This window comes from Nanorana parkeri, unplaced genomic scaffold (genome assembly GCF_000935625.1).
Source record: "Nanorana parkeri isolate BGI_ZX_2015 unplaced genomic scaffold, ASM93562v1 scaffold413, whole genome shotgun sequence".
NCBI classification, from domain to species: domain Eukaryota; kingdom Metazoa; phylum Chordata; class Amphibia; order Anura; family Dicroglossidae; genus Nanorana; species Nanorana parkeri.
Genome location: NW_017306681.1, coordinates 441939 through 466007, shown reverse-complemented (window position 1 = coordinate 466007; position 24069 = coordinate 441939). Strand labels below are relative to the sequence as shown.

Here is a 24069-nt window from a genome sequence, read left to right as displayed (position 1 = left end):
CGTTTTGCATATATCTACTGCTTGCTAGCAGTAGATATATGCAAAAACAGATGAGGGCTTAATAACCCTTTAACTATTAACAAAAAATGTATCTTATTTGTGTATCACTCAGCTGTAGATCCTCAAATCATCTCTGAATTGGTGCTGACACTGTCCTTCCTCCTGGAGGGTGGCTATGTTTGATCCCCACGGTCCCTGTGTGTGTGGTAAAGAAGCCACCACTCCAAGCTCACTCCTGTGATGGACTACAAGTTAGTAAACTAAACATGAGATTGTAGTCTATCATGGGAGTGAGCTTGGAGTGATGGCTAACGTCAGCACCAATTCAGAGATGGTTTGAGGATCTACAGCTGAGTGATACACAAATAAGATATATTTTTGTTAATCGTTAAGGTACTTGAATGCATTTTTTAGATTTCCCTCCTGGGTTTAGTGTCACTTCAAGGTAAAGGACATGCATTGCAAAGATTTTAGAAACATTTTTGCTTAACAGTACTGAGTTTTGTTCTATGGCAATACATTTGCTTGAACATTGCAAAGTGCATCTGTGGTTCTGCATAAACACATTCGCAGGCACTAAATGTGAATTTTTGTGGCCCTGGCATCCCGATAGATGTCATTGCTCACTATAGTTGCAGAATCACTTTCTAAAGGCCTGTGTGTATCTACTTAGGTCCCACTCACACCATTTCATTTTATGAGCAATACAGCGCAGGATCACAGCATGATAAAAGCACATGAACACTAGTTATCATTATAATCTATAAAGCTATTCACATCAGTGTGTTCCCTTTTTAAAAAATCCTGCTTGATGCATTTTTTGTGTGTTTACGTAAAATTGCATATTACATTATAGTCAATGGCAACCCATGGAAAATACACTGAAAATGCAAATGCAAGCCCCATGTCCATATTTCCTATGAAATGACTAAAATTAAAAAATATAAAACACATCTTGCATTGCTTGAAATTTTAACATATAGCATCAAAAACGTACTAAAATTGCATATCGCCCTTTGAGGAAAACGTGATGGTGTTAACAAGCCCTAACAGATACATCTCTAGAAGCATCATCCTACTCAAGGCTGATGCTACGGATAGAAACATTGGGGGAATCAATAAAAAGTGTTTGAGACTGGTACAGTTGCCCATAACAAGCAATCAGCTTTTATCACTTTTTTTCATCGCAGCTTAGAAAAGGAATATTTAAAAGCTGATTTTCTGCATTTCAGTTGAGACAATGTTGGCACATTACAACCCGCCGGTTGTAACAACAAAAAATAGAACAGATTCCTCCATTAACGCTTACAAGCATTTACAGATGAATCCCCCTGCTGTTTACATTGTATTCTGAATATGTGTATGTCTGAGAATTTTCCAACTGGCTTCTTCAATCAGCGGAAGGGTGCCGACAATTGCACCCATGGTACGAATTTTGGCTAGTTCCCGGACCGTCTTTAATATTGATGGGACCCCAGGCAAACATTTTCTTGGGCCCCTCACCACCCCCTACCTGCCACGCTCCCCCCATGCAATATTGCCCGCTATACGCTGACACCAGGGGGACACAATAATAGTGACACCAGGAGGACACAAGATGACACAATAATAACACCAGGGGGACACATTAACAATGACACCAGGGGGACACAATAATCGGGACACCAGGGTATACAATAATAACGACACCAGGGGACACAATAATAACGACACCTGGGGACACAATAATAACGACACCTGGGGACACAATAATAACGACCCCAGGGGAACACAATAATAACGACACCAGGGGAACACAATAATAACGACACCAGGGGAACACAATAATAACAACACCAGGGGAACACAATAATAACGACACCAGGGGACACAATAATAATGACACCAGGGGACACAATAATAACGACACCAGGGGGACACAGGGGGACCCAATAATAATGACACAAGGGGGGACTCAATAATAATGACACCAGGGGGACCCAATAATAATGACACCAGGGGGACCCAATACTAATGACACCAGGGGGGACCCAATACTAAGGACACCAGGGGGACCCAATAATAATGACACCAGGGGGACCCAATAATAATGACATCAGGGGGACCCAATAATAATGATACCAGGGGGGACCCAATACTAATGACACCAGGGGGGACCCAATACTAAGGACACCAGGGGGACCCAATAATAATGACAACAGGGGGGACCCAATACTAATGACACCATGAATAAACGTCAGTCAAAGTATCGCAGCGCTGAACACTGAAAAATGGCCTGGCCAGGAAGGGGGTCTAAACACCTGGTCTTGAAGTGGTTAAAGACTGCCCTGGCTGGTTCATCGGTAACCAGACGAAATTCGAACTATTTGTACCTGACTTAGCCGAATCGCAAGCAATGGGTTTCTGACATAGCAACTCAAAAAGGCCAGCTAGAAATACATAACAACTTAAAGTGAACTTGCCAGGTCCAGTGTTAAATTCAGCAATACTGCTGAACTTCAGGCACCTAAGCCTCACTTGCATGCATCTATAGTGTATGTTGTACACAGAAAATTTTATTTTGCCCAAATGTGTGCTAACCAATATCCCCAATAGTCACTTTAAAGGAGAACTATGGGGTTCTATCTTTTTTTATTAATGCATTCCTTAGGCTAAATAAGTAAATAATGTAATTTACTCTAATTAGCCAAAATGCACAGTAAGGCTCCTCCCCACTGATGACTGACAGTGATTCTTGGGAGCTGCTGCGTGTCCACGAATATATGGACATGCGCAGCAGCTCTCTCCTTACCTGCAAGTCCCCGTGTGCCAGCTCCTTCCCCCCTCTCTCTCTCTCTCCCCGCTGACACTGACATACTAAAATGATCGTGGATCGCTGATGAGAGAGGGGAAGGAGCTCTCTCTCTCTTCAACATTTACTACAAATGGGAAAGTCCATATATGGTAAATGATGTCACTGGAGATCCCTGCCGATCGGATCCGATCAGCAGGGATCTCCAGTGACATCATTTACCATATATGGACTTTCCCATTTGTAGTAAATGCTGAAGAGAGAGAGGGCTCCTTCCCCCTCTCTCTCTCTCTCTCTCTCTCCCTGCTGACACTGACATACTAAAATGATCGTGGATCGCTGATGACAGAGGGGAAGGAGCCCTCTCTCTCTTCAGCATTTACTACAAATGGTAAAGTCCATATATGGTAAATGATGTCACTGGAGATCCCTGCAGATCGGATGCTTGCCAGTCTGCAGAGATCCCCAGTGACACCATTTACCATATATGGACTTTCCCATTTGTAGTAAATGCTGAAGAGAGAGAGAGGGCTCCTTCCCCTCTCTCATCAGCGTTCCCCAGTGAATTGAGGATGTCAGCGTCACACAGGGCAGGGAGAGAGCGAGAGGGGAAGGAGCCTGCATGCATGAGCTGATAAAACATAGCTGTGCACGATGAGAGGAAGCGCGGCCACAGCAATGAGATCATTTGAAAAAAAAAGCAGTGGGCGGGCTGGATCAAATGTTAACGCCCCCTAAGAGGAAAGGAGCTTGGAGCATGTGTGAAGACGGCCATTTACTACAGGTTTTGAGGGTTTTATCTGTGATGTGCTGCGAATTTAGAAAAAAAGAACGCTGCTACTACAATCAAGGTAAGGGGTATTTTTATTTGCCCTTAAGTCATAGTTCTCCTTTAAGATTTTTAAGCATTGTAACACTAAATACAATAAAAAACCCATTTGAAAAGTGTGTTGTCGACTCTTGCTCTTTGAACAGAAGAACATGATCTTACCTCTGGATAGCAGGGAATACCAAAGAACTCACATTTTAACAGTGTTCTGTTACTGAGATAAAATCCATAATTTTTAGTAAAGTCTTTGATGCTGAAATTTTGGTTGAGGTTCAGAAATTCAATCATTTCTTGTACATCCTCAGAATCTTTTCCTGTGCTTGAAAAATGTAGTACTGTAGATACAATGTTCCACATGAAAAAGGCAATGCTTATATTGTTCACTGCACGAGTTTGGAACCTACAATTATATATAGATAAAAGGCAGTTATTATGTTGCAGGAATATAAGTTCCTTTGTTTTAAAATCAAAATAGGATTGGTTTGTTGAGTTTGCTTTACATGTTGTTTAAAATGAACCTTTGTTTTGGCCATGCTGGGTAAATTAACAGGTCCACTTTACCTAAACCTCCCCAGCTACATATACTTACGTTCCTTTCTCTCCTCCACACATGAAAACTACGAGTCACAGGGCTATGGACTCCCCATGTGACAGTGTTAATTGGTTGCCACATGGAGTGTCACATGCTTCTCCTTTGGTTGCTGTAAATATATGCCATGGAATGGTGAGAGATTAAAGCAAAAAGTAAGGAAAAACAATTATTTCCTTTAAAGTATATCTATAACCAAAACTTTTTTTACCCCCTTGGCATAGCTCCTACTTTTAAAGACAGGAGGAGGGGCATGCTTCTCAAACATGTGATCTCTGTGATTGGATGTTACAGAAGTCACATGACTGGGAGCCTGTCCCACCAGCTCCAGATCATAAACAAACAGTGACTGGGAGCTGTTGGTTCCATGAGCATGCTCCTAGTAAAGAACAGTGCTAAAGCCCATTGCCATGCTGACACATATATGTGTTACACCAGTGGGAAGTGGTTAAGTTATGCTGCCAATGCTGGCTTTTTCTGAGAATACTAGGTGCCTGGTTGTGTCTGGCTGTGAAATAGAATACTTTTTTATATTATAGATTGACTTGTTTCAAGCATTGAAGCTAAAGCATCAGCGTGACAGCCAGGGAACAAACGTTTTCAAAGTCAGTAATGGCAGCCTACATAATTCTCCATTGACAAGTGTACTTTAAGCTTTGAGGTGCATACAGAGATCACAGCATATCTTCACAGTATTTCGGTTTTCTGAGACATTGCTTTAAAGTAGCAGCCCACCCAACTCCCTTTTGTCTTTATTCAGTGATCTTGGTTTCTGCCTGTTTGTAATGCTGAAATTGCCTGTTCATTGTCTCTTACAGAAAACTTGATACCGTACAAATACAATTCTATTTTCCTTAGAGCCACCAATCAGACTGAACCTTTTCTTTGAAGTCTAAATGTGATTGGTGATGATACAAGACGTAGAGAGAGCATGTTATACAGAAGGCTTTAAGAAGTACTCTCCTACTGCCCTTCTTCTGCTAGGTAGTCTGTGTGCACTGTAGATGCGATGTGTTATAATGAGTTCACATTTTTATATTTTATTTTAGCTTCAGTGTGTTGCCTAACCATTGCCTGGAAGTGCTGTTAATTGAAGGTTGTATATGTGTGTGTGTATATGTGTGTGTGTGTGTGTGTGTGTGTGTGTGTGTGTGTGTGTATATATATATACATATATATATATATACACACACACTATGTTGCCAAAAGAATTGGGTCGCCTGCCTTTACACGCACATGAACTTTAATGGCATCCCAGTCTTAGTCCGTAGGGTTAAATATTGAGTTGGCCAACCCTTTGTCGCTATAACAACTTCAACTCTTCTGGGAAGGCGTCTACAAGGTTTAGGAGTGTGTCTATGGGAATGTTTGACCATTCTTCCAGAAGCGCATTTGTGAGGTCAGGTACTGATGTTGGACGAGAATGTGGCGGCGTGCTTTACACCACTGCATCAGATGCTTTGCATTCCACTTGGTGATGTAAGGCTTGGATGCGGATGTTCGGCTAGCGCTGTGAGCGGCCGGTGTCTCTCCTCCCACACCACTCGGCCGCCTATCACAGTGTGCGGCAGGGCGGTGTTGTCTGGACGGAGACAGCGCTGTGACAGGAGGCTGGGCTCTCGCACCGCTCGCTCAGCTTCCTGTGACAGTGTGTGTCAGAGATGAGAGCGGGCTATAAACACTCAGCGGTCACTGAGTGTTTCTAGATAATTGAGGACATGGTATATGTAAAAGTTTATAAAAAATAAAAATCAAATATTTAAAATTTTAAAAAAAATTAAAATAAAAACATTTTCGGTATCGGTTTCGGCCTAACAATTTTTTATATTTAGATTTTGTTTCCCTTGTGTTAGTTTTAAAGTGACACTAAGCGCAGGAATTAAATCTTAAAAATGCATTTAAGTACTTTAACTAATAACAAAAATGTATCTTATTTGTATATCACTCAGCTGCAGATACTCAAATCATCTCTGGATTGGTGCTGACACTGTCCTTCCTTCTGGAGGGTGGCTACTTTTGTTCCCATGGTCCCTGTGTGTGATGGACTACAATCTCAATAAAAATTAGTAAACTAAACATGAGATTGTAGTCCATCATGGGAGTGAGCTTGGAGTCTGACTACCATCAGCACCAATACAGAGATGATTTGAGGATCTACAGCTGAGTGATACACAAATACGTTACATTTTTGTTAATAGTTAGGGTACTTGAATGCATTTTTAAGATTTAACTCCTGAGTTTAGTGTCACTTTAAACATTACCCAGTGCTGGCTATAAATCACACATAGGATCGCTACTGTCATCATACTATAGGCAGCATAGTTTGCAACTTATAATTTAATTGGGGAACAAAGGAGAAGGGGGGTCTTTTTTTTTTAAAGCGATGTTCTGAAATATTTACACAATCTCCTCATACACAATATTTGGGAGCTTGTACTCCAGTGGTTTCTGCTCCATTTATGAAGGACAGCGCAGGTAACCAAAGTATTAGGAAAATGGTGACCTAGTCTTTAATATTGTGAGCAAGGTCTTGTATTTTCAGGAAAACATTTTGTATTTGTTGTACCTGCCAAACTGGAACAAACATGCTGAATTCATAGTTAAAACTAATAGAGCCATACAAACTATGCAAACTTTTGTCCTAAAAGCCCATACACTATATTAGATATGTCAAAAACAGTTACAATGGTTGGAAGACAGTTGCTAATGACAAACTGAGATGTTAATGATAACTGTTGATCTCTGCTTATGGGTAAGCTACCAGGGGAATAAAGCAGCCACAATCGTAGACTATGTTGTCCTGGAAAATTAAAAAGAGATTTTGCTGCGCTAAAAGCCCCTACTGTGTCAAACTAATTATCTAAACAAAACAAGTGACTCACAAGTGCTGTGAGTAATATAAAATAAAATATCATTGGAAAAACTCTCCTCTAGAGCTATCAATCTAAATTTATATCTGTGAAAATTTAAGGGGAACCAAAAGACCAGGTGGTCTCTTGAAATTGTGATAAGTAAATGAATAAATAAATAAACAGTGTGACCACTAACCAAAAATATTAGTGACTCAAATAAATAATCAAAAATCAAAATATACAGTCACTTTGTGCAAGTGATAAATAGTGTTGTGACTCTTGTCTGTTTATACAGACTTCTCAACATACAGAAAAACCGTGAACAACTGGTGACCAATTGAAAAATCAACAAACAGGCTAACCCCCAGAAGACATCCTATAGTGACGAAATGTGTCGGGTGGGCCTATTCTGACATCACAGCGTAACGCAAAACCCGAAAGTGAGCGTTGCTGCGCAAGAGACACCGATCGTTTGACTTTTAAATGGAAGTTTGGATATATGTTTTAATAAACGGTTTTAATATGCTTCACCATGAGGAGTCCCTCTTGATTTTGTGATTTCTGGGTAACATCATCCGGCTAAACACCTGGAGGAAGTACCAGAGAGATATCTGATCCGATACATGCTTCATACTGACTGCAAAATTTCAAAAGGACTTGTATGCGGTGAGTGAGCACTGCCTACGGGTTTTTTGTTTGTGTGAAACACTCTGAAGATCACGTTAAGCCCCAATAGTGGATACACCAGGACGTTATCTAAGAGATTGGAGGACGTTTAACAAAGGAATTTTTTCATCACTGTATGATGAATTGTTTGCTGATTTTTCAATTGGTCACCAGTTGTTCACAGTTTTTCTGTATGTTGAGAAGTATGTTGAGTCACAACACTATTTATCACTTGCACAAAGTGACTGTATATTTTAATTTTTGATTATTTACTTGAGTCACTAATATTTTTGGTTGAGTCTGTCTGTTTGTTTGTTTTTATTGGTGCACAGGGTCCCTCCCCCTGTTATGAGGAGTTTCGCACACCACCAGTAGTTAATCTCCAGAGTTGTGTCTGACCTACAGGAGTGCGCTCTAAACTTTGTGCTTAATATTTTTGGTTAGTGTTCACACCTGGTCTTTCAGTTCCCCTTACATTTTCACAGATATAAATTTAGATTGATAGCTCTAGAGGAGAGTTTTTCACTGATATTTAATTTATATTACTCACAGCACTTGTGAGTCACTTGTTTTGTTTAGATAATTAGTTTGACACAGTAGGGGCTTTTAGCGCAGCAAAATCTCTTTTTAATAAACTGAGATGTTACCCTGATGAACAAATTTATTGAATATGCTTTTCGTAAAAGAACAAAATGGCATACAAAGTTATTGGACCCTTTGCAAACAGCCTTATTGTCATGCATTATGGGTCATTAAAATGAATAATATATATACCTGTTCAAGTTACAAAATGTAACAGAGGGGAATTCAATCTTGTCGACATACTGCACAGTTACCGATGTTGTCGTTGGCCAACTGAAATAATTGATGATGCGTGAGCAGACCTGTGAAAAGGCTGCAATGAGAGAAACAAGTACAACAACAAACCAGAGAACTCTGCGGACCTGGCCCATTGTCCCAGTGTGGTTGCCATCTACAAGGTTATGTAATCCATGAAATGAGGTGGAAACTGCAAAGTTATGGTTATATTTCTTCCGTTCTTCTGCACATGGAGGAGAATGCTTTCTAGCAAAAAATTGCATTTTATGCCACAGTGCTGAAATAAGAAAAGGTCTCACATTAGTTAGGCTACTACTATAATAAAGACTAGTGAAAAAATGGATTTATATGCAGATTTTAAAGGTGACTTTGGAAACGTGCAATGGTTAAGAGAAATGAAAATAGTGAAAAGTTTGGTGGGAAAAAATTGTCTCTAAGTATAGTTTGTAATTAAAAATGTTTAAATGTACAATGCATGCACATCTGGGCACACATGTAAAGGCTCATTACTTAAGCCTTTCGTGATGAGAGGCAATTGATACCTTAAAGCAAAATTCATCAGCGCCAACATTTTTTGAGTATCTTTCACTGTGATTGGTTCCTGATCGTCTGATCAAAATTTAGCAGTTTCTTAGCACTAACTTGTACAGACATGTCCAGTAATATCAGTTTTGCATTGCTCTTCATAAACAACACCATTTTTGCATGTTTATTCTTGATACCTTTAAGATGCCCCTCTTAACTATGCATACATGCATAGCTTAGTTTCACTTATTTGAAATCTGTTTATTATGTCTTTACACCTTGAATTTCTGCCTCATGTTCCAAAAGTCTGGGAACAATTGTTTGAGGTGGAGTTAAAAATGGAGACATATTTTTGTGGGTGTGGGTACAAATGGGGTGTAATGTTGTGGTTAAAATTGGGCATGGTTATTAGGGTGTCCCCAGGTTTAATTTTTAAAGTATTCCATATTTCAAAAAGTGACACTAAACGCAGGAGTTAAATCTTAATCTACTTATATGAGTGCTTGCATGTTGGCATAACACATTCATGTGTCATCTTAGGGGGGAAAAAAGTTTGTTTGCAGGTGAGATCTCTCCAAAAGGAACTGTTAGCATAGCATTCATAGAGTCTGAAACAAGTAGAAGTGAGGGGATCAGAAGATCAATCAGAATGTGAAAAAAACACAATGGCTCTGGTGAAGCTGCTCTGAACATAAAGGAGATGTCCCTCAAAGAAGTGAACCCAGAACTGAAGTCCAATGAGAGGGCAAACAAGATAGCACGAGAATCCAAACACCTTTAATCAAAGACTAAGTTCCCAAACGACAACACAGAACAGCCAATGTGTTTCAGGGGCTCAAAGACCTCCTCCTTAGTCAACATAATGGGTTGTATCGCGGACCTCAAGTTGGAATAAATTACCAAGGATTATTTATTTGTTGTCTTACTTATGTATAGCCAAAATCAGGGAATCGGCAAAACTGATTTAAAAGGCATTAATTTCCCAAAAGCAATACATTCTTACCCATAAATGGTGCTTAGCAGTTGTTTCAAAATAAACCAGAGATACATTACAGTATTTGATGACTCTTATCTTACGACGTGCTTGGGCAAAGAGTTAAATGCCAAGAAGCCAACATTACAGTTTGGCTATATTTAGTTAGAAACGGCCAAATGTACTAAAAAGTAGAATTGTTATCCACTGTAACCAAAAAGAATAATTACCTTCCAGCTGCAAATTAGAGGAAGGAAAGATAACATTTGAAAAGCTGTTTCGTAAACTGCTCAATAGTCCCCAATCCACTTTGTGTATGTCACTCCATAGGCACAGAGAAAAAGTGAGCTGTAAACCCCAGAATTAATTTTCTGCTATAACTTTTGTAAGCTGTAGAGAGCTAAGATCTAAGTCTATGTCAGTAGCAACCAATCACTTTTCATTCTATAGAAAAATTGAACAATAAACCTTTTTGGTTGTGATAGGCAGTCCTTTCTCAATTTTCAGGAATCAAGCCCCCTGTTTCCAATGTGTCAATATTTTTAACTTAATTTGTAAAGAATAGTTCTATGACAGCTCAGTCAAAAAAATCACACTTACATTTTAAATTGACTAGGAAAAAAACAGACATAAAAATCAACAAAATGTCAAATTAATATTCTGTATCTATTTTTTGATACAGCTAAAACTCATTGCCTCACGTAGGCTGTGATATCTAAGAAAATGGACAATGTACATACCATTATTTTGATGCGCCAGGGATTTGTCTTGTCGGTCCATGGTTCTTGAAAGCAATGCATTGTGTATGTTCAGAAAGATTTTAAGGAAAATCTAGTGTGGGAGGAGAGCTTAGTGTCCATGCATAGTGCAGTTGTTAAGCTGCCTGTGTTGCTAAAGTACATATCATTTCCTAGTAGTATGAACCAAATAAAACTCTAATGTAAAGTCAATAAACACACACACTCATTGCAAAATGACCATTAAGGGATCATAATTATCATCAACTGAAATGTCTTCAATATTGCTGACATTCTCAGTTAAAATATGTCAACATGCAATTCTACCACATTTTATCAAAACTGGATATACCTTACTTAAAGGAGATCTCCAGGTAAACCATTCCAGACACACGCCACCCATTGTTACATGGAATCTTCTGCATCTACTTAATTTGATTACAGTAAAAGTATCAGTACATTCACCAAGCAGCTGCTGGTGCAGTTCAGCATCATTACATACTAAACATAAACAACCTGATGTTAGGGAAATTTTCTGGAGCTTTTTATTTTAACCAAAGTTATCTTTTAATAAACCAAATGGCAATGTATCTGCAGAATCCTATTGAATCAATCAGAAGGGGTTAGAAACCCAATCTTATGTTTCACACAGTGAATATTTTCCCTGTTTGATCTGTGACAGACTGCCATGGAGGCAGAGAATTGCACAAAGACTCATAAAAAGATACAAAGAATGTGTCCTGTAGGAAGTGAAGCAAGCATCGAAGGAAGGGTGGAAGTCTAGCCAGAATAAAGGCGGTACATTGAAAGAGGACAGAATGGCTCTCAGGTCTGGTGAGAGCACAGTGGATTCCCAGATGAGGAGATAATAGGCCTTCTAAGAAGATCATTCAGACCAATTGTAAAGCTTGTCCATATATGCACAGTCGGGGGCTAAGTCTCGGGCATCTCCTCTCAGAAAGCTCATTGAGTGTTCAAGGACGTAGCCTGGGACACTGGATAATTGTGCAACCTAGGAGCTTCCGGTGGTGTCTCAGAAGATGTAACTATGTTTAAATGAGTGTGTAATTATTTTGGTTTTCACTTCATAAATGGCCATCCTGGCTAGGAATTAGTACCTTACAAGGTGTCCTTTAGAATCTGCCAGGTGCAAGCATATTAACATTTCAATAAATCATTTGCAGTTTCTTACATGACCCTTTCTTATCTTCATTTAAACAGTACACAGAGATGATCGTGCCCTCAAATGTTTGTACTAACATGGACTGTTATAAGTGTATGAGCTCTGATAACAGCTGGAATGACTCCTCAGAATTTGGCACCCTACATGCTTTACTAATACTATATTATGCCAGTTTTCATTTCACACTGGCTCCACTGCTGCACCTTGCCAACTCTGGCTCTTTCTTTCTGTGAATGTGAATGCACACACCATGAAAAGATTTCACAGTTTGTATGATGGTCTGGCATTTGTTTATTCTGTCAGCTGACACTACTGTATTTAATGCACTCACAATAATTAACTGCAGGTATCTGTTTCTATGATGATTAATAATAACATAGACATGTCAGGTGTAAGATACTGTGATTTTGAAATACTTACACTTGCAGAGCATTCACTTCCAGCTTTAAAAGGGCAAATGACTTCAGTTTGCCCGAGCATTGCATCATGGGAAGGTAACATCAGCAGAGCATTGCTGGGAAATCACATCTCAGGAACAGCATTTTCCTCCCCTGAGATGATGTGTATGGTCACATGTCCTAGTCACATGTCTAGTCACATGTGCCAGAAATCGAGGAAGTAATAGGAGAGCTAGTAATCTGCCCTTAGCAAACATGGCCACTGTCAGAAGACTGGGGAAGAGAAGAGAAATAAGGAATGCAAAGAATACAAAGCCTACAATTAGCTAGAAGTATATGTTTGTAGTTTGTCATGCGATAATGTGCATTGCATTAAGACAGCGCATTGAAAATAATGGTCTGCCAACACACCAAAACGTCCCAAAAATTAGACATGCTACAAAACATTTGATAACAATGCACCCCAACGCACTATGGTGTTTTGCAGCTCGTTGCCTTGCATGTGCAGTGCATTGTGTGTTGGGGTGCCATTCAAACTTAATGGCAATGCAAATTGTGAACACATGTAACATGTGTTGCTACATGTTTCAGTAGTATGCAGGTTCCAGCAAAGCATAGATGTAAATCTGCCCTAAAATCTCTTTTTTTTAAATGTAGTACCTGAATAGCGCAAATAGTGCAGTAGAGCAAATACCTGAATCTTCTATGGTGTCAGCCTCTTACAGTCCCCGTGCAGTCTAAAAAGCAGAGCCATATCGGTGGACTGAACAATATACTATATATTACTAAAGCACACTCGGCCAAAAGCTTTCCACCCCACAACAAGGACAAGAAAGCTCCATCACACAAGATGGCGGACACTAATGATTCCACATACAGATCAGAGAAAGAATCCAATGGTGGATCTATTTCAACTGGGATTGCCATACATTAAAAAAGACTTGCAGTGGAGGTAGCTTTGCACATCAAAGCAGACTTATATGAAGGTAAGTCATGAAGGACACATTAGAGGCCTTTTATATTAACCCCTTCATGACAGCTTGTTTTTAGTTTCTGTTCGTAAATGACTGACACACTTTTGACATTTTTGCTGTGTGATTCTTCCACTTTTCACTATTTTTATATTTTTTTACACTTTTCACTATTTTTTTAAAACTTTTAAAATGTTAATTTTATTTATTTAATTATATCAAGCAGTCATTGTGAATTAATCTCACTATTACTGCTTGATAAATTAATACATTTTTGGTTATTATTAGGCTGTTTCAAACTTCAGAACAGCCAATAATAAGTTAGTGGCACTGATCCTGCAGCAGTTCAGGATTCAGCTGTCACTAATTAAAAGTTTTCTTGAACGTTCCAACAACGATCAGAAAACTTAAACATTCTTCTTTAAGGAATAGATACATTATGTATCTATTCCTGAAAGTGAAAGAAAAAAAAAAGCCAGTATACGATCCGAGAGAGATATCTCTAGATCTAAACGAGTTCTCATGTTTGCGGCTCTGCTTTGACTCTCAGATACCCGATATTAAGGTATCGGGTGTCTGAAAAAGGTTAACCCTTTCATTAATGAATGCCTCTATATTGAGGCATCCATTAATGAATGGTAACCGCTAATGAAGCAAATAACTCCTCACGTACAGTGTACATGACGAGTCATTTGGTCCCTTTGTGTCAGGACGTACAGTGTACGTCTCCCGTCACGAAGGGGTTAATAAACGCACCTCTGACTCCCATCTGCGAAACATAGCAGACAAATTACATGAAAATAAGTGCATACAGCTTAAAGGCATCTTCTAAGCATCTACTTAAAGAGATTGGTGTTTTTCCCATGTCACCCCCAAATTTAAGTGAAAAGGTGGATCCACTCCCTGCTGAACAATGTGTTTTTTAAAATGTATTTTGCATCAGTGCATGCCCCCCAGGATAGTGCCCAGATCCCCATGCTAATGGTTCAGAGTAGGGGTGCCCTGTGGTCAGGTGTCACCCGGTCCCTAGACCGGGTGACACCCCGCCGTGTCGTCATTGCGCGTGCGTGTGACGTCACCTCGCGCATGCGCGACAATCTGATTTATGTCTGCTGGCAGCCATCTTGGTGATGGACGCCAGCAGATAGAGGAGGGGACATTCTACCAGCGGGATGAGGCATGCCGCCGGGTCCCCTCCTCTCTCCTGACACTGTTGGCCTCTCGGTCCATGACCAAGTGCCCAACTTTTTAGAGGGGGGTGACACCAAAATGACATTTTGGTGCCACCCCTGCAGTGGGGATACCCGGGTGCAGATCGCACCCCCCGCACCCTCCTTGTGACGCCACTGGTGCAGAGGTGGTACAGGGCTGCATAATTACAAGAAGGGCTGGCAATATTCAGAGGAGGCAAGGACGGTGTTGTGCAGGCTGTGTGCATCACCTGTCACACCCTCTCTCCTGTGTGCAGTCACTCAGAACTGTGTTTGCATGTGTAGCAGTGGAGGGAGGAGGGGCGAGCTGTTCCACAAAGCTTCTGAGCAACTACTGAAGAGGGACATGTGCTATTGGCACTGGGTCCCCTGGGGGATTTAACAAGAAGTTTAAACTTCTGGTAAAACTTATTTTTTAAGTAAAATTGATATCATTCGTTTTAAACTAAGCACCTGGTAAAACAGAACTAAAAAACTAAGGGTATATCTGAAACCATACTAGATGAGACTGCTATGGGGCCAATCAACACGCCTGACCTGGTACTGCTCTGTCATATAGTTATTTATCTACAAGCAACATTTGGTAAATAATATTGTATATGTTTTAATGCACTTTTGTCACCTCTGTTAGAATCCTATACTTGGTATGCTCTAGTGTTGTTGTTTTTTTAAATATACGGATGGCTTTGCCCACCAGGTTTTAAAAGAGCATTATATGGCAAATGTCTAACAGGCTTATTTGTATAATTTTTTTCTAGGAGGCAGTGTCTGAAATCTCTCTACTTAGTACTCTGGTGAAGTTTTTTGTTTGGTGGCCTCACAAACAGGTGGCCTGCACAGTAAATATATAAACCTGTTTCTGATTAATCCAGCTCCATATACAAATCCACATTTCTACTGTTGGTAGGACAGGCAGGTAATGAGACCTGAGGAGTGAAATAACAGGGAAGGGGTTGCCAGTAGGCACCAAATAAAAACAGTGATTTACCAAAATCATTTAAGTATTGCTTTCAGTTATCTAGCCTCTGTCTAAAATAACATAAACATGGACCTATATTTGGGTGAAGGGACATAATAGATTAAAGGCCACATATGAACCTTATCCTTCTACATTACACAATGTCCTTGACTTACCAGAGTTCAAATTGTTTCATCACAGAAGGCCAAGTATATCTAGGTCCTATTATATCTTATACCATTTCTTATCTTTTTAGAGCGCATATCAAAGGTTTACAGTTCTACCATTCTAACCCAATGTATATCTTTATAAAGTATATGCTTTAAACACAAATGTTAGAAATGTGTCTGATAAACATTAAAAGTCCTACAGTCCCGTAGCTTGTTTTAATGTTTCTATTGACACATGTGATTAGGAAATTGATCTGAGAAACTATGTGCAGGACAAAGTCTGATGCAATGGGATCTCAGTACACCAATCATTGAGCAACACTGGTGGGAGGAATGAGGGTCAATGACTTTTGCTAGAGAATTCAAGGAGAAAATATTTTTTTTTTCTAAAAGAAAACAGAAAAAGAGCAGAACTTTTTGGGTAGGCTTCAGTGTCAAAATGTGGGGTTTTGACTTGATACATGACTTAAATTAACATTTTTAGTAAACTATGGAGAATAAATATGTTTTTTTGTTTTTTGTTTTAACTATCTACATCACTCTTAAACAAAATGGCCAGAGGCCAAATGGGGAAAAGGGGTAGTCAAGTCCAGATTGTTAAACTGAAATCTGTATTTGTGGGCTGGTGCCATCTCCTGAAAGCATCAATGTTTAAAAGTAATATAACATCTATATCTTCCAGCAACATTTTGTACTTTGTGTTTTATGTCAGTTATACCAATGCATAAGCTATCTGAACCATCAGGGCCATTAGACTGGTCCATGGATAGGTGTCCTGACTCCATATGAGTGCTTTAAGCAATTGATAGGTGATATTTACATACAGGCCTACCACAGAAACCGTGGCATTATTTAGTAGTCTTTTCTTCTTTTTGAAACAACTATGTAAAAATAAATAGCAAGTTAAAAGATAAATAAAAAACAGCTTTTGCTGCTAAATTACCTTCGGTCTAGAGATTTCCGTTCAGTTCTTTTTTTCTGCCACCAGAGCCAGTATTAATCAACCCACTTCCGCTCAGGCCAGGCCATCCTGGACCTGCCCCAGAACTGTGTGGACAATGAAAAAGCAGCACATAAGCTCATCTCTCTGTCACTCTCTTTTCTCTTCCTGTCAGCATGCTTCTTGTCAGCTCATGAAGTGATTGTACTGCTTGTACTGCTTCTCCCTCCTACATTTTAGCTCCCTGTACAGGGACTGATAGGGTCTGATAGAATCTGATGGAGTCTTATACCAGGTTAACTTCAGGTTCTTACATTGCTTGCATTTAAAAAAATACATGATTACAGAGCTGCGTTAATGTGTCTTTTATATCTGCCTAGAGTTTAGCTTTAATAGCAAAACATTCTAGGCCTGTTTTAATAATGTGAAAATGAAGTGAATAGAATCTGTTTTACCTTCAAATATCAAACCATGTGAGAAACTCATAGGTAAATATGTGAAGTAAATAAAGTTTTACATCATATTTCCACACTTTAACTCTTGAATCATCTCTCTCTATTAAGGAATCTCTTTTTGAGCTATGTTTGCATGGAATGTTTTATGCTGAATAGTAAAGCATTGGGAGCATAGGAACATGATAGCCTTGCACATAGCAATCTATCAGGCATATTTTCATCTTCTGTCCAACAACAGAATATCATTTTTAATAAGATATTGATGTTACTTTCCTCTGGATTTTATAAATGGGGTTCCCAGGTGGTAAGGGAATGTTCATTTCCAAAGATGATCATTTCCAAAAGAAAAGGTTTAGAAGAGGCATTATAGAAAGTTAAAGTGACATTAAACCCCCATATTTTTTAACATAAACCAATACTGTAATATGTGCCTTACTGTAATCCATGGTTGTTTCCCTTCTCTTTGCTGCTCTTCCTTTTAAATCCTTCCCTCTTCTCATGCTAGGGGAGAACTTCCCTTTGCAGCTGAGTGCCTCTTCCTGTAGTGCTGGCTCAGGTTGGGAACCTTCACACAGACACCATGTATCCATTTCAGAGACAAGGCAGTCTGCTGCAAAACAGAAGTTCTTCCCAGCATGAGAAGAGAGAAGGATTTAAAAGGAAGAGCAGCAAAGAGAAGGGAAACAACTATGGATTACAGTAAGGCACACATTACAGTATTGTTTTATGTTAACAAATCTGAGGGTTTAATGTCACTTTAAGTGAAGCAAGTCATTTTCAAGGTTCATGGTGCCAACAAAATATCTGTGGTAGCGCTGGAATGCCAGCCATGGAAGAAGAGATGGATCAAAGCTAAACATTTGTAAACATTCACCAACATCAGTCCTAGGTAGAAAAAGGTGGCTACTGTAACCTTTACCCTATTGATAACAACTTTAAGCTGAGGTGGGACTACATTTGGACTCCTTATAAGGCATTACTTCTTATATGGTGAATTACATCACTTGTAATGAAAAGCTGGTGAAAGCCATTTCATTTTTAGCACACTCATTTTAACAGTTGGTTTCACAACATTATTCCATTTTTAAAAACAGTTATGATTTATCTTTTTAAGCAATCTACTAGAAGGTTCCTTTAATTCCTATGTAATACCGTTACATGTTCACAATGCAGAAATATGTTGGTTTTGTACTCCCCAGACTATAAACAGGAGTCTGCTCTGAGAATTTACACCCACATTAATTTGATGGCTCAATTCAAAAAGTGGTAAAGCAAAATTACATGATTGTACTTTAAATTAATAAATATGACTTGGCCGTTCTACTGTCTATGTTGAACAACTATGTTTGGCCAGTGCAGTTGCTTTGTTGTCCATCAGCACAAAACACGCATGACTAAAAGTGAATGTGTAATGGTTTTGTACATTTGTTTTGTATGGTTAGCGGTAGAAATATACAGTATCATATTTATAAATTCATTTTTTTAGTCAGGTACATATGAAATACTGCATCTTAATAATTTGCCATCTCTTTTTCTACCATCAGATGGAGGTTTTCTGCAGAACAGTTTACCATCCCTCAGGATGAAAAGGGACCACTCACTCTTTCTATGGAACTGCCCCACCGTATTGCCTAGTGTAGCGCTCACCCCCTAAGGAGCTGCTGCAATAAATGGCTCCTCTGTTGTACCTCTGTGATAGACCTCCTTTCAATGGATCCACAGCCCACCAGCACACCTTGCAAGGAGTAGTAAATTTTACTGAACAGATTATTATTATTACATAGTATTTATATAGCGCCAACAGTTTGCGCAGCGCTTTACAATATAAGGAAGACATTACAGTTACACTACAATTCAAGACAAGATGGTAAGGAGGGCCCTGCCCCTGAGGGCTTACAATCTAAAAGAGGAGGGGGAAATGATACATGAGGTAGCTGTGGGAATGAATTATGTGAGAATGTGAAGGTTCAGTGGTTAGGTTGAGGGGGGATAGGCTTCCCTGAAGAGATGAGTCTTTAGGGAACGCCTAAAGGCAGTCAAGGTGGGAGATAGACGGACAGGTTGGGGTAAGGAGTTCCAGAGGATGGGAGAGACTCTAGAGAAGTCCTGGAGGCGAGTATGGGAGGAGTGGACAAGGGAGCTGGAAAGCAGGAGGTTAATGGATGAGCGGAGGGGACGGTTAGGGTGATACTTTGAGACAAGGTCTGAGATATATCCGGGGGTGGAGTTGTGGATGGCTTTATAGGTGACTGTTAATATTTTGAATTTTATCCTCTGGGCGAGTGGAAGCCAGTGGAGGGATTGGCAGAGGGGGGTAGATAATACTTCAGACCAAATAAAGGAGATAGTAATAGTACAATAACCTACTGAATCACATGTAAGATATACACTGTTGTTATTCAGATATGCTGCAGCTGTCTAGATATCATAATCAACTGTATTGCGCTATATAAAGGAAATCCCACCAGATAGAGCACCAAGATAACCGTAACTCAGTCCCAAATGTTCCCAACTCCCCACCCTACTAGACAGTAGAGATAATTCCCTGGCTAGCCAACGTTAGGGCCCAAACAGCACTCACATGGCAGGAATCAACATACAGCACTCTAGGATCTGATCTTTCCTGTGTCCAAGCCAGCAGCCCTGTATTCTGTGACCGCTCTCTGGCTCACTCGGTCCTGAACTGAGCGTGCCTTTTCCACACTCTGCCAGCCCACTTCTCTCCTCTCCCCCCAGCCCCCTAAGAATTGTAGTTCAAACTCAACTCAATACAGTCTTTTTCTGACTGTGCACTGCAGTTCCCACAAACCTCAGCAGCAGAAATCCTGGGCACAGTGATTAACTCTTTATAAGAAAGAACATATATACAACAGTATACTCTTTCTGTACATAGATGAGGTTCACCTGAGGCCTACTCTTAGGCCTTCCTCCAGTCAAGTCAGGTACTGTATTTTTATCTAGAATGATCAACAGATGTCTCCATGGCCTTGCAATCCTGTGATTCAGAGATCACTGTTGTCCAGGGCAAGAATAAGATTCTTGAGGCAAAAATGAGGGATGCCGAAAACCGGTCCCTTAGATCTAACCTTCGCATCCGAATCCTCCCAGAACACATCATGGACCTCCAATCTACAGCCAACACATTCTTTAAATGGAGGCATCTTTGGAGTGGTTGGATATTGAGAGGATCCATAAAGCCTTCACCTGCAAAGAACCAGGGGGGCCACCTTGAGATGCGATTGTGACATGAAATCGTTAGTTAAAATTCCTGGCCCTTAGCCTGTATTCGGCTATTGGGAACCTTATCCAACAGGATCAGGTGGATGTCATCCATACTCTTTAGGCTAGTAACAATGTCCAGAGGATTACCTTACCATACCTTACCTTACCAATTTGGTTCGCAAGCAGGGTATGCCTTCCATGTTGCTGTCTGTAGGCATTACAAAAGCTTTCGACAGCCTATCCTGGCCTCTTTTATGTCTTACGTACATGGAATTTTGGTTCATCCTTCTTGAATTGGATTTCCTCCTTGTATTCCTCCCCGTGACTTTTGTTCGCTATTTGAAAAATCTTCCTTGCTTGACATTTTCTGCAGTACAAGGTAAGGTTGTCCTCTTTCTACTTTCTGTGCTTGCTATAGAACCCTTAGCACGGGGGCGCATGCGCGCGACTGTCGATGGTTTGAATTCACATGAATGACATGTTCCTGTTCTTCTGTTCTTAAGCTTAGTTCCATTTGGAAGGTTGATGAATGTATTGTTATCGACTTCCCATACTCCCCCTTCTGCCCCCTCTTTCTCTGTGCGTCTCCCCCATACTGTGTCGTGTTGTCTGTCTTGTGTGGTGCCACAAAATCCTCGTTTTGACCACTGACCACCGTCAGCACAGGCCCCATGCCTTTGGTGGTCTATTTATGAGGCCCTCCTCTAGGGGCACTGTGAGGGGTTTCACTTAGTATCGGATGTGTATACATGCCATCCCATCCCTATATTTGGCGATACTTACCGACACCAAGCTAGTTTATTTGAATGGCCGATACGCCAGGTGCTAGATCTCGTAACCAGTATGCCTTACTCAACGTTTATGCACTTGCACAATCTGTTTTGAAGCTAAATTTGACGTAATTCCTTCCCTTTTTCACTTGATGTCTACGCTTGCTCTTTTTCACCTGAATAACTACAGAGAATACGGATGCAACGCCTGCAATATTATTGCTAAAGTACGCCTTCACTGATTCCCATACGACAGTGGTTTATTACTCATGCACCTTGTATTGTATTGTATTTTACTGTGATGTACCCCTTGACGTTTTAAAACAATAAAAAACTATGGTTAAAAAAAAAAGAACCTTTAGCACAAATGTTTAGGCTTAACTCAAACATATGGGGCATCGATGTTGCTGGGATGTCGCATAAACTTTGCGGATGATGCACTATTTTTCGTAAAAGCTCTGCATAATTCCTTACCTAATGTTATGTTTACCCTCATTACTTTCTCTGCCCTTTTTGGCCTCCCTGGTAAGGAATCCAAATTCAAAGAAGTTAACATATCTCTCTCTCCTTTTACTCTTCACACTGTACAACAGAATTTCCACTTTCAATGGGCACTAGATAAGTTACCTTATTTAAGCATTTATCTAACAGTGGACTATGCCTCCCTCTATTTGCCAAATTATCCAGCTTACTAAGCTGCATGTTCTGTTGCGGGCATGGGACCAGTACAGGTTATCCTGGTTTGGAAGAATTGCAGCTGTTAAAATGTCTATTTTGCCTACAATGTTATACCTTTTTTTCATTCTTCCAGTGTGCATTCCCTCTCATGCCCTTTGAATACTTCAGAGACAGGTACGCACTTTCATTTGTCAACATAGGAAACCTAAGATGCCAGCTAATACCTCGTATCTCCCCAGACCACGCAGAGGCTAGGGTATTCCCAATTTTATGAAATGTAATGTGGTTGCTCAACTCAGCCAGCTGACAAAATACCACACCACCTCAGAAGTGCCCTTGTAGGTAGGTATAAAATCTATGGAGTCATATCCTTTTAGAATCGATAATTTGCTATGGTTGTCCATGAGGGATAGACCCTGCTTAACAATCCGAATATTGTTCACTCTTTGAAACTCTGGGACTCTTTCACAGGTTCTGATTCTCTCCTATCTCCGCATCTAGCTGCATGTTGAACTGCACACAGACCACAGGGTATGTGTAGTGGGGACAGAACATATATATACATTTATTTAGCATTGTGTTGACAGATTTGTGGTTATTATATGATATGATATAAGTTGTCTGTATTTTATTTTTTAGTATAAAATATTAATAAGCCATTAAAATAGTTAATTGTGTCCTGTTTTAATGTAACCATTTCACTACCATGTAACCATCTTTACAAGGTTAGATAAATTAGCGATATGAACTAACTTGCATAGACGAAGTACACTGTAGCAAGTGTATAGCGGACCATGCTACTATGGTTACCGGTATGGTTATAGGATCTGAACTGACTGATATACCGACCCCCCGACGAAGTCCATTAGTGACGTAACATGCTTAGGGTGGAGTCTCGCGATATGGAATAGGGTGGAGTGGTGAAGGCAATTTTATATAGTTTTTATATTGGCTGATCGGTGTGCATTATAGTCTGTGCTTTCTTTCACTCATTCTTATTAAATACGAGGAGCAGCTTCTGTGCTGGACTTCTGGGAGGATTAGCAGAGCAGTAGCAGGATTTCCTAGATGTGGGTGTACTGTCCGATATTAAAGGGAGCAACGCTATAAGAGCTATGTGCAGGTCTTATCCAAAGGGGATTCCCTTTCTCTAAGGGGTGCAATCACATCAGGTGTATGTCTTTGGTGAATATAAGAGGATTGTCATATTTTGGATATTGTTGGGTCACCTTGATATACAATACTGTGTGAACTGTGAAAATGTGGAGTTGGGAGACACATTTTATGAGGACACTTGTGTGATTTGTGTATATCTTGGAATACATATTTTGTTGGTGTTGACTTGCACGTTCTTTTAATTTTTGATAAGCATTAATGTGAGCGCAGCTCCGATTATTTATTTATTTTTGGTATCAACATCGCCTATCTACGCTCTGCTGGTTTTATTCTATGGAGCAAATCAAACCATTCAATTATTTTAGAGACAATTTTAAACTTCTGTCCTCTGAGCAATTCTGTTACTTTCAGACACTAAATTTTATTAAATCTACTTTACTAGATGACTGTTCGTAGGGTGGGTGCATTGTGTACTCCATTTGAACTCAGATGCAGTGATGCTCCACACAGTCCGGAGAATATTTTTATGATTTTTTTACATCCTCTTGATGTTCGCCTAGATTTTTCTCTCTCGTACGTTACTAAACATGAAACCTACTTGGGGTGCTCGTTGAATAGGGAGACATGGCCACACATTTGGGAAATAGGCCCAACTGGAAGCACTGGAAGCTAATTATAAAGTGCTTTCTACATGGAACTTTGTACCTCCAAGGGTAGCAAAGGCTTTCCCAGGATCCGCCCTCTCTGCTTCCGTGGTTGCCTTGAGCCAGGTACCTACATGCATATATGGTGGCATTGCTCAATAGTCAGAGCCCAATGGTCTAAATGTTATAGACATATAGCCATTATACTGGATTACCCCTTACTACCTGATCTTGGAGAGGCCCTACTTAACAAGATTCTAGAAAATATATCCAAACATTGTTTCACATTACTTACCTTTATGTTTACTGCTACCAAACAAACCATAGCTAGATCCTGAAAATCTGAGGTTAAAAATAGAGTGAAAGAGGCTATGATATTTGAAAATATTTCTGCTACTTTGTTGGACAGAGTGTTCACTTTTAACAAAATATGGGACCTCTGTATTCCCTCTTAGGCATTATGTCTGGGTCAACCCCAGAATGCAGAGTCATTTGTCTACCCTTTGCTACCTTTACTTATCATGCCTAGACCATGTGATAATATTTCCTCACTGGTCATATGCTACGCTGGT

General features: G+C 40.0%; 1 protein-coding gene across 1 annotated transcript in view; it reads right to left on the bottom strand.

Annotated features, from left to right (window-relative positions):
- ASIC5 (acid sensing ion channel subunit family member 5) overlaps positions 1 to 8809 on the bottom strand; it is a 30018-nt gene extending 21209 nt beyond the window's left edge. Inside the window, exons 1-2 of the mRNA XM_018559708.1 lie at positions 8502 to 8809; positions 3783 to 4020 (exon numbers count right to left, since the gene is read on the bottom strand). Coding sequence (XP_018415210.1) covers positions 3783 to 4020; positions 8502 to 8809 — 546 coding nt within the window. The remainder of the gene's footprint in view (positions 1 to 3782; positions 4021 to 8501) is intronic.
- Positions 8810 to 24069: the final 15260 nt, after the last annotated feature.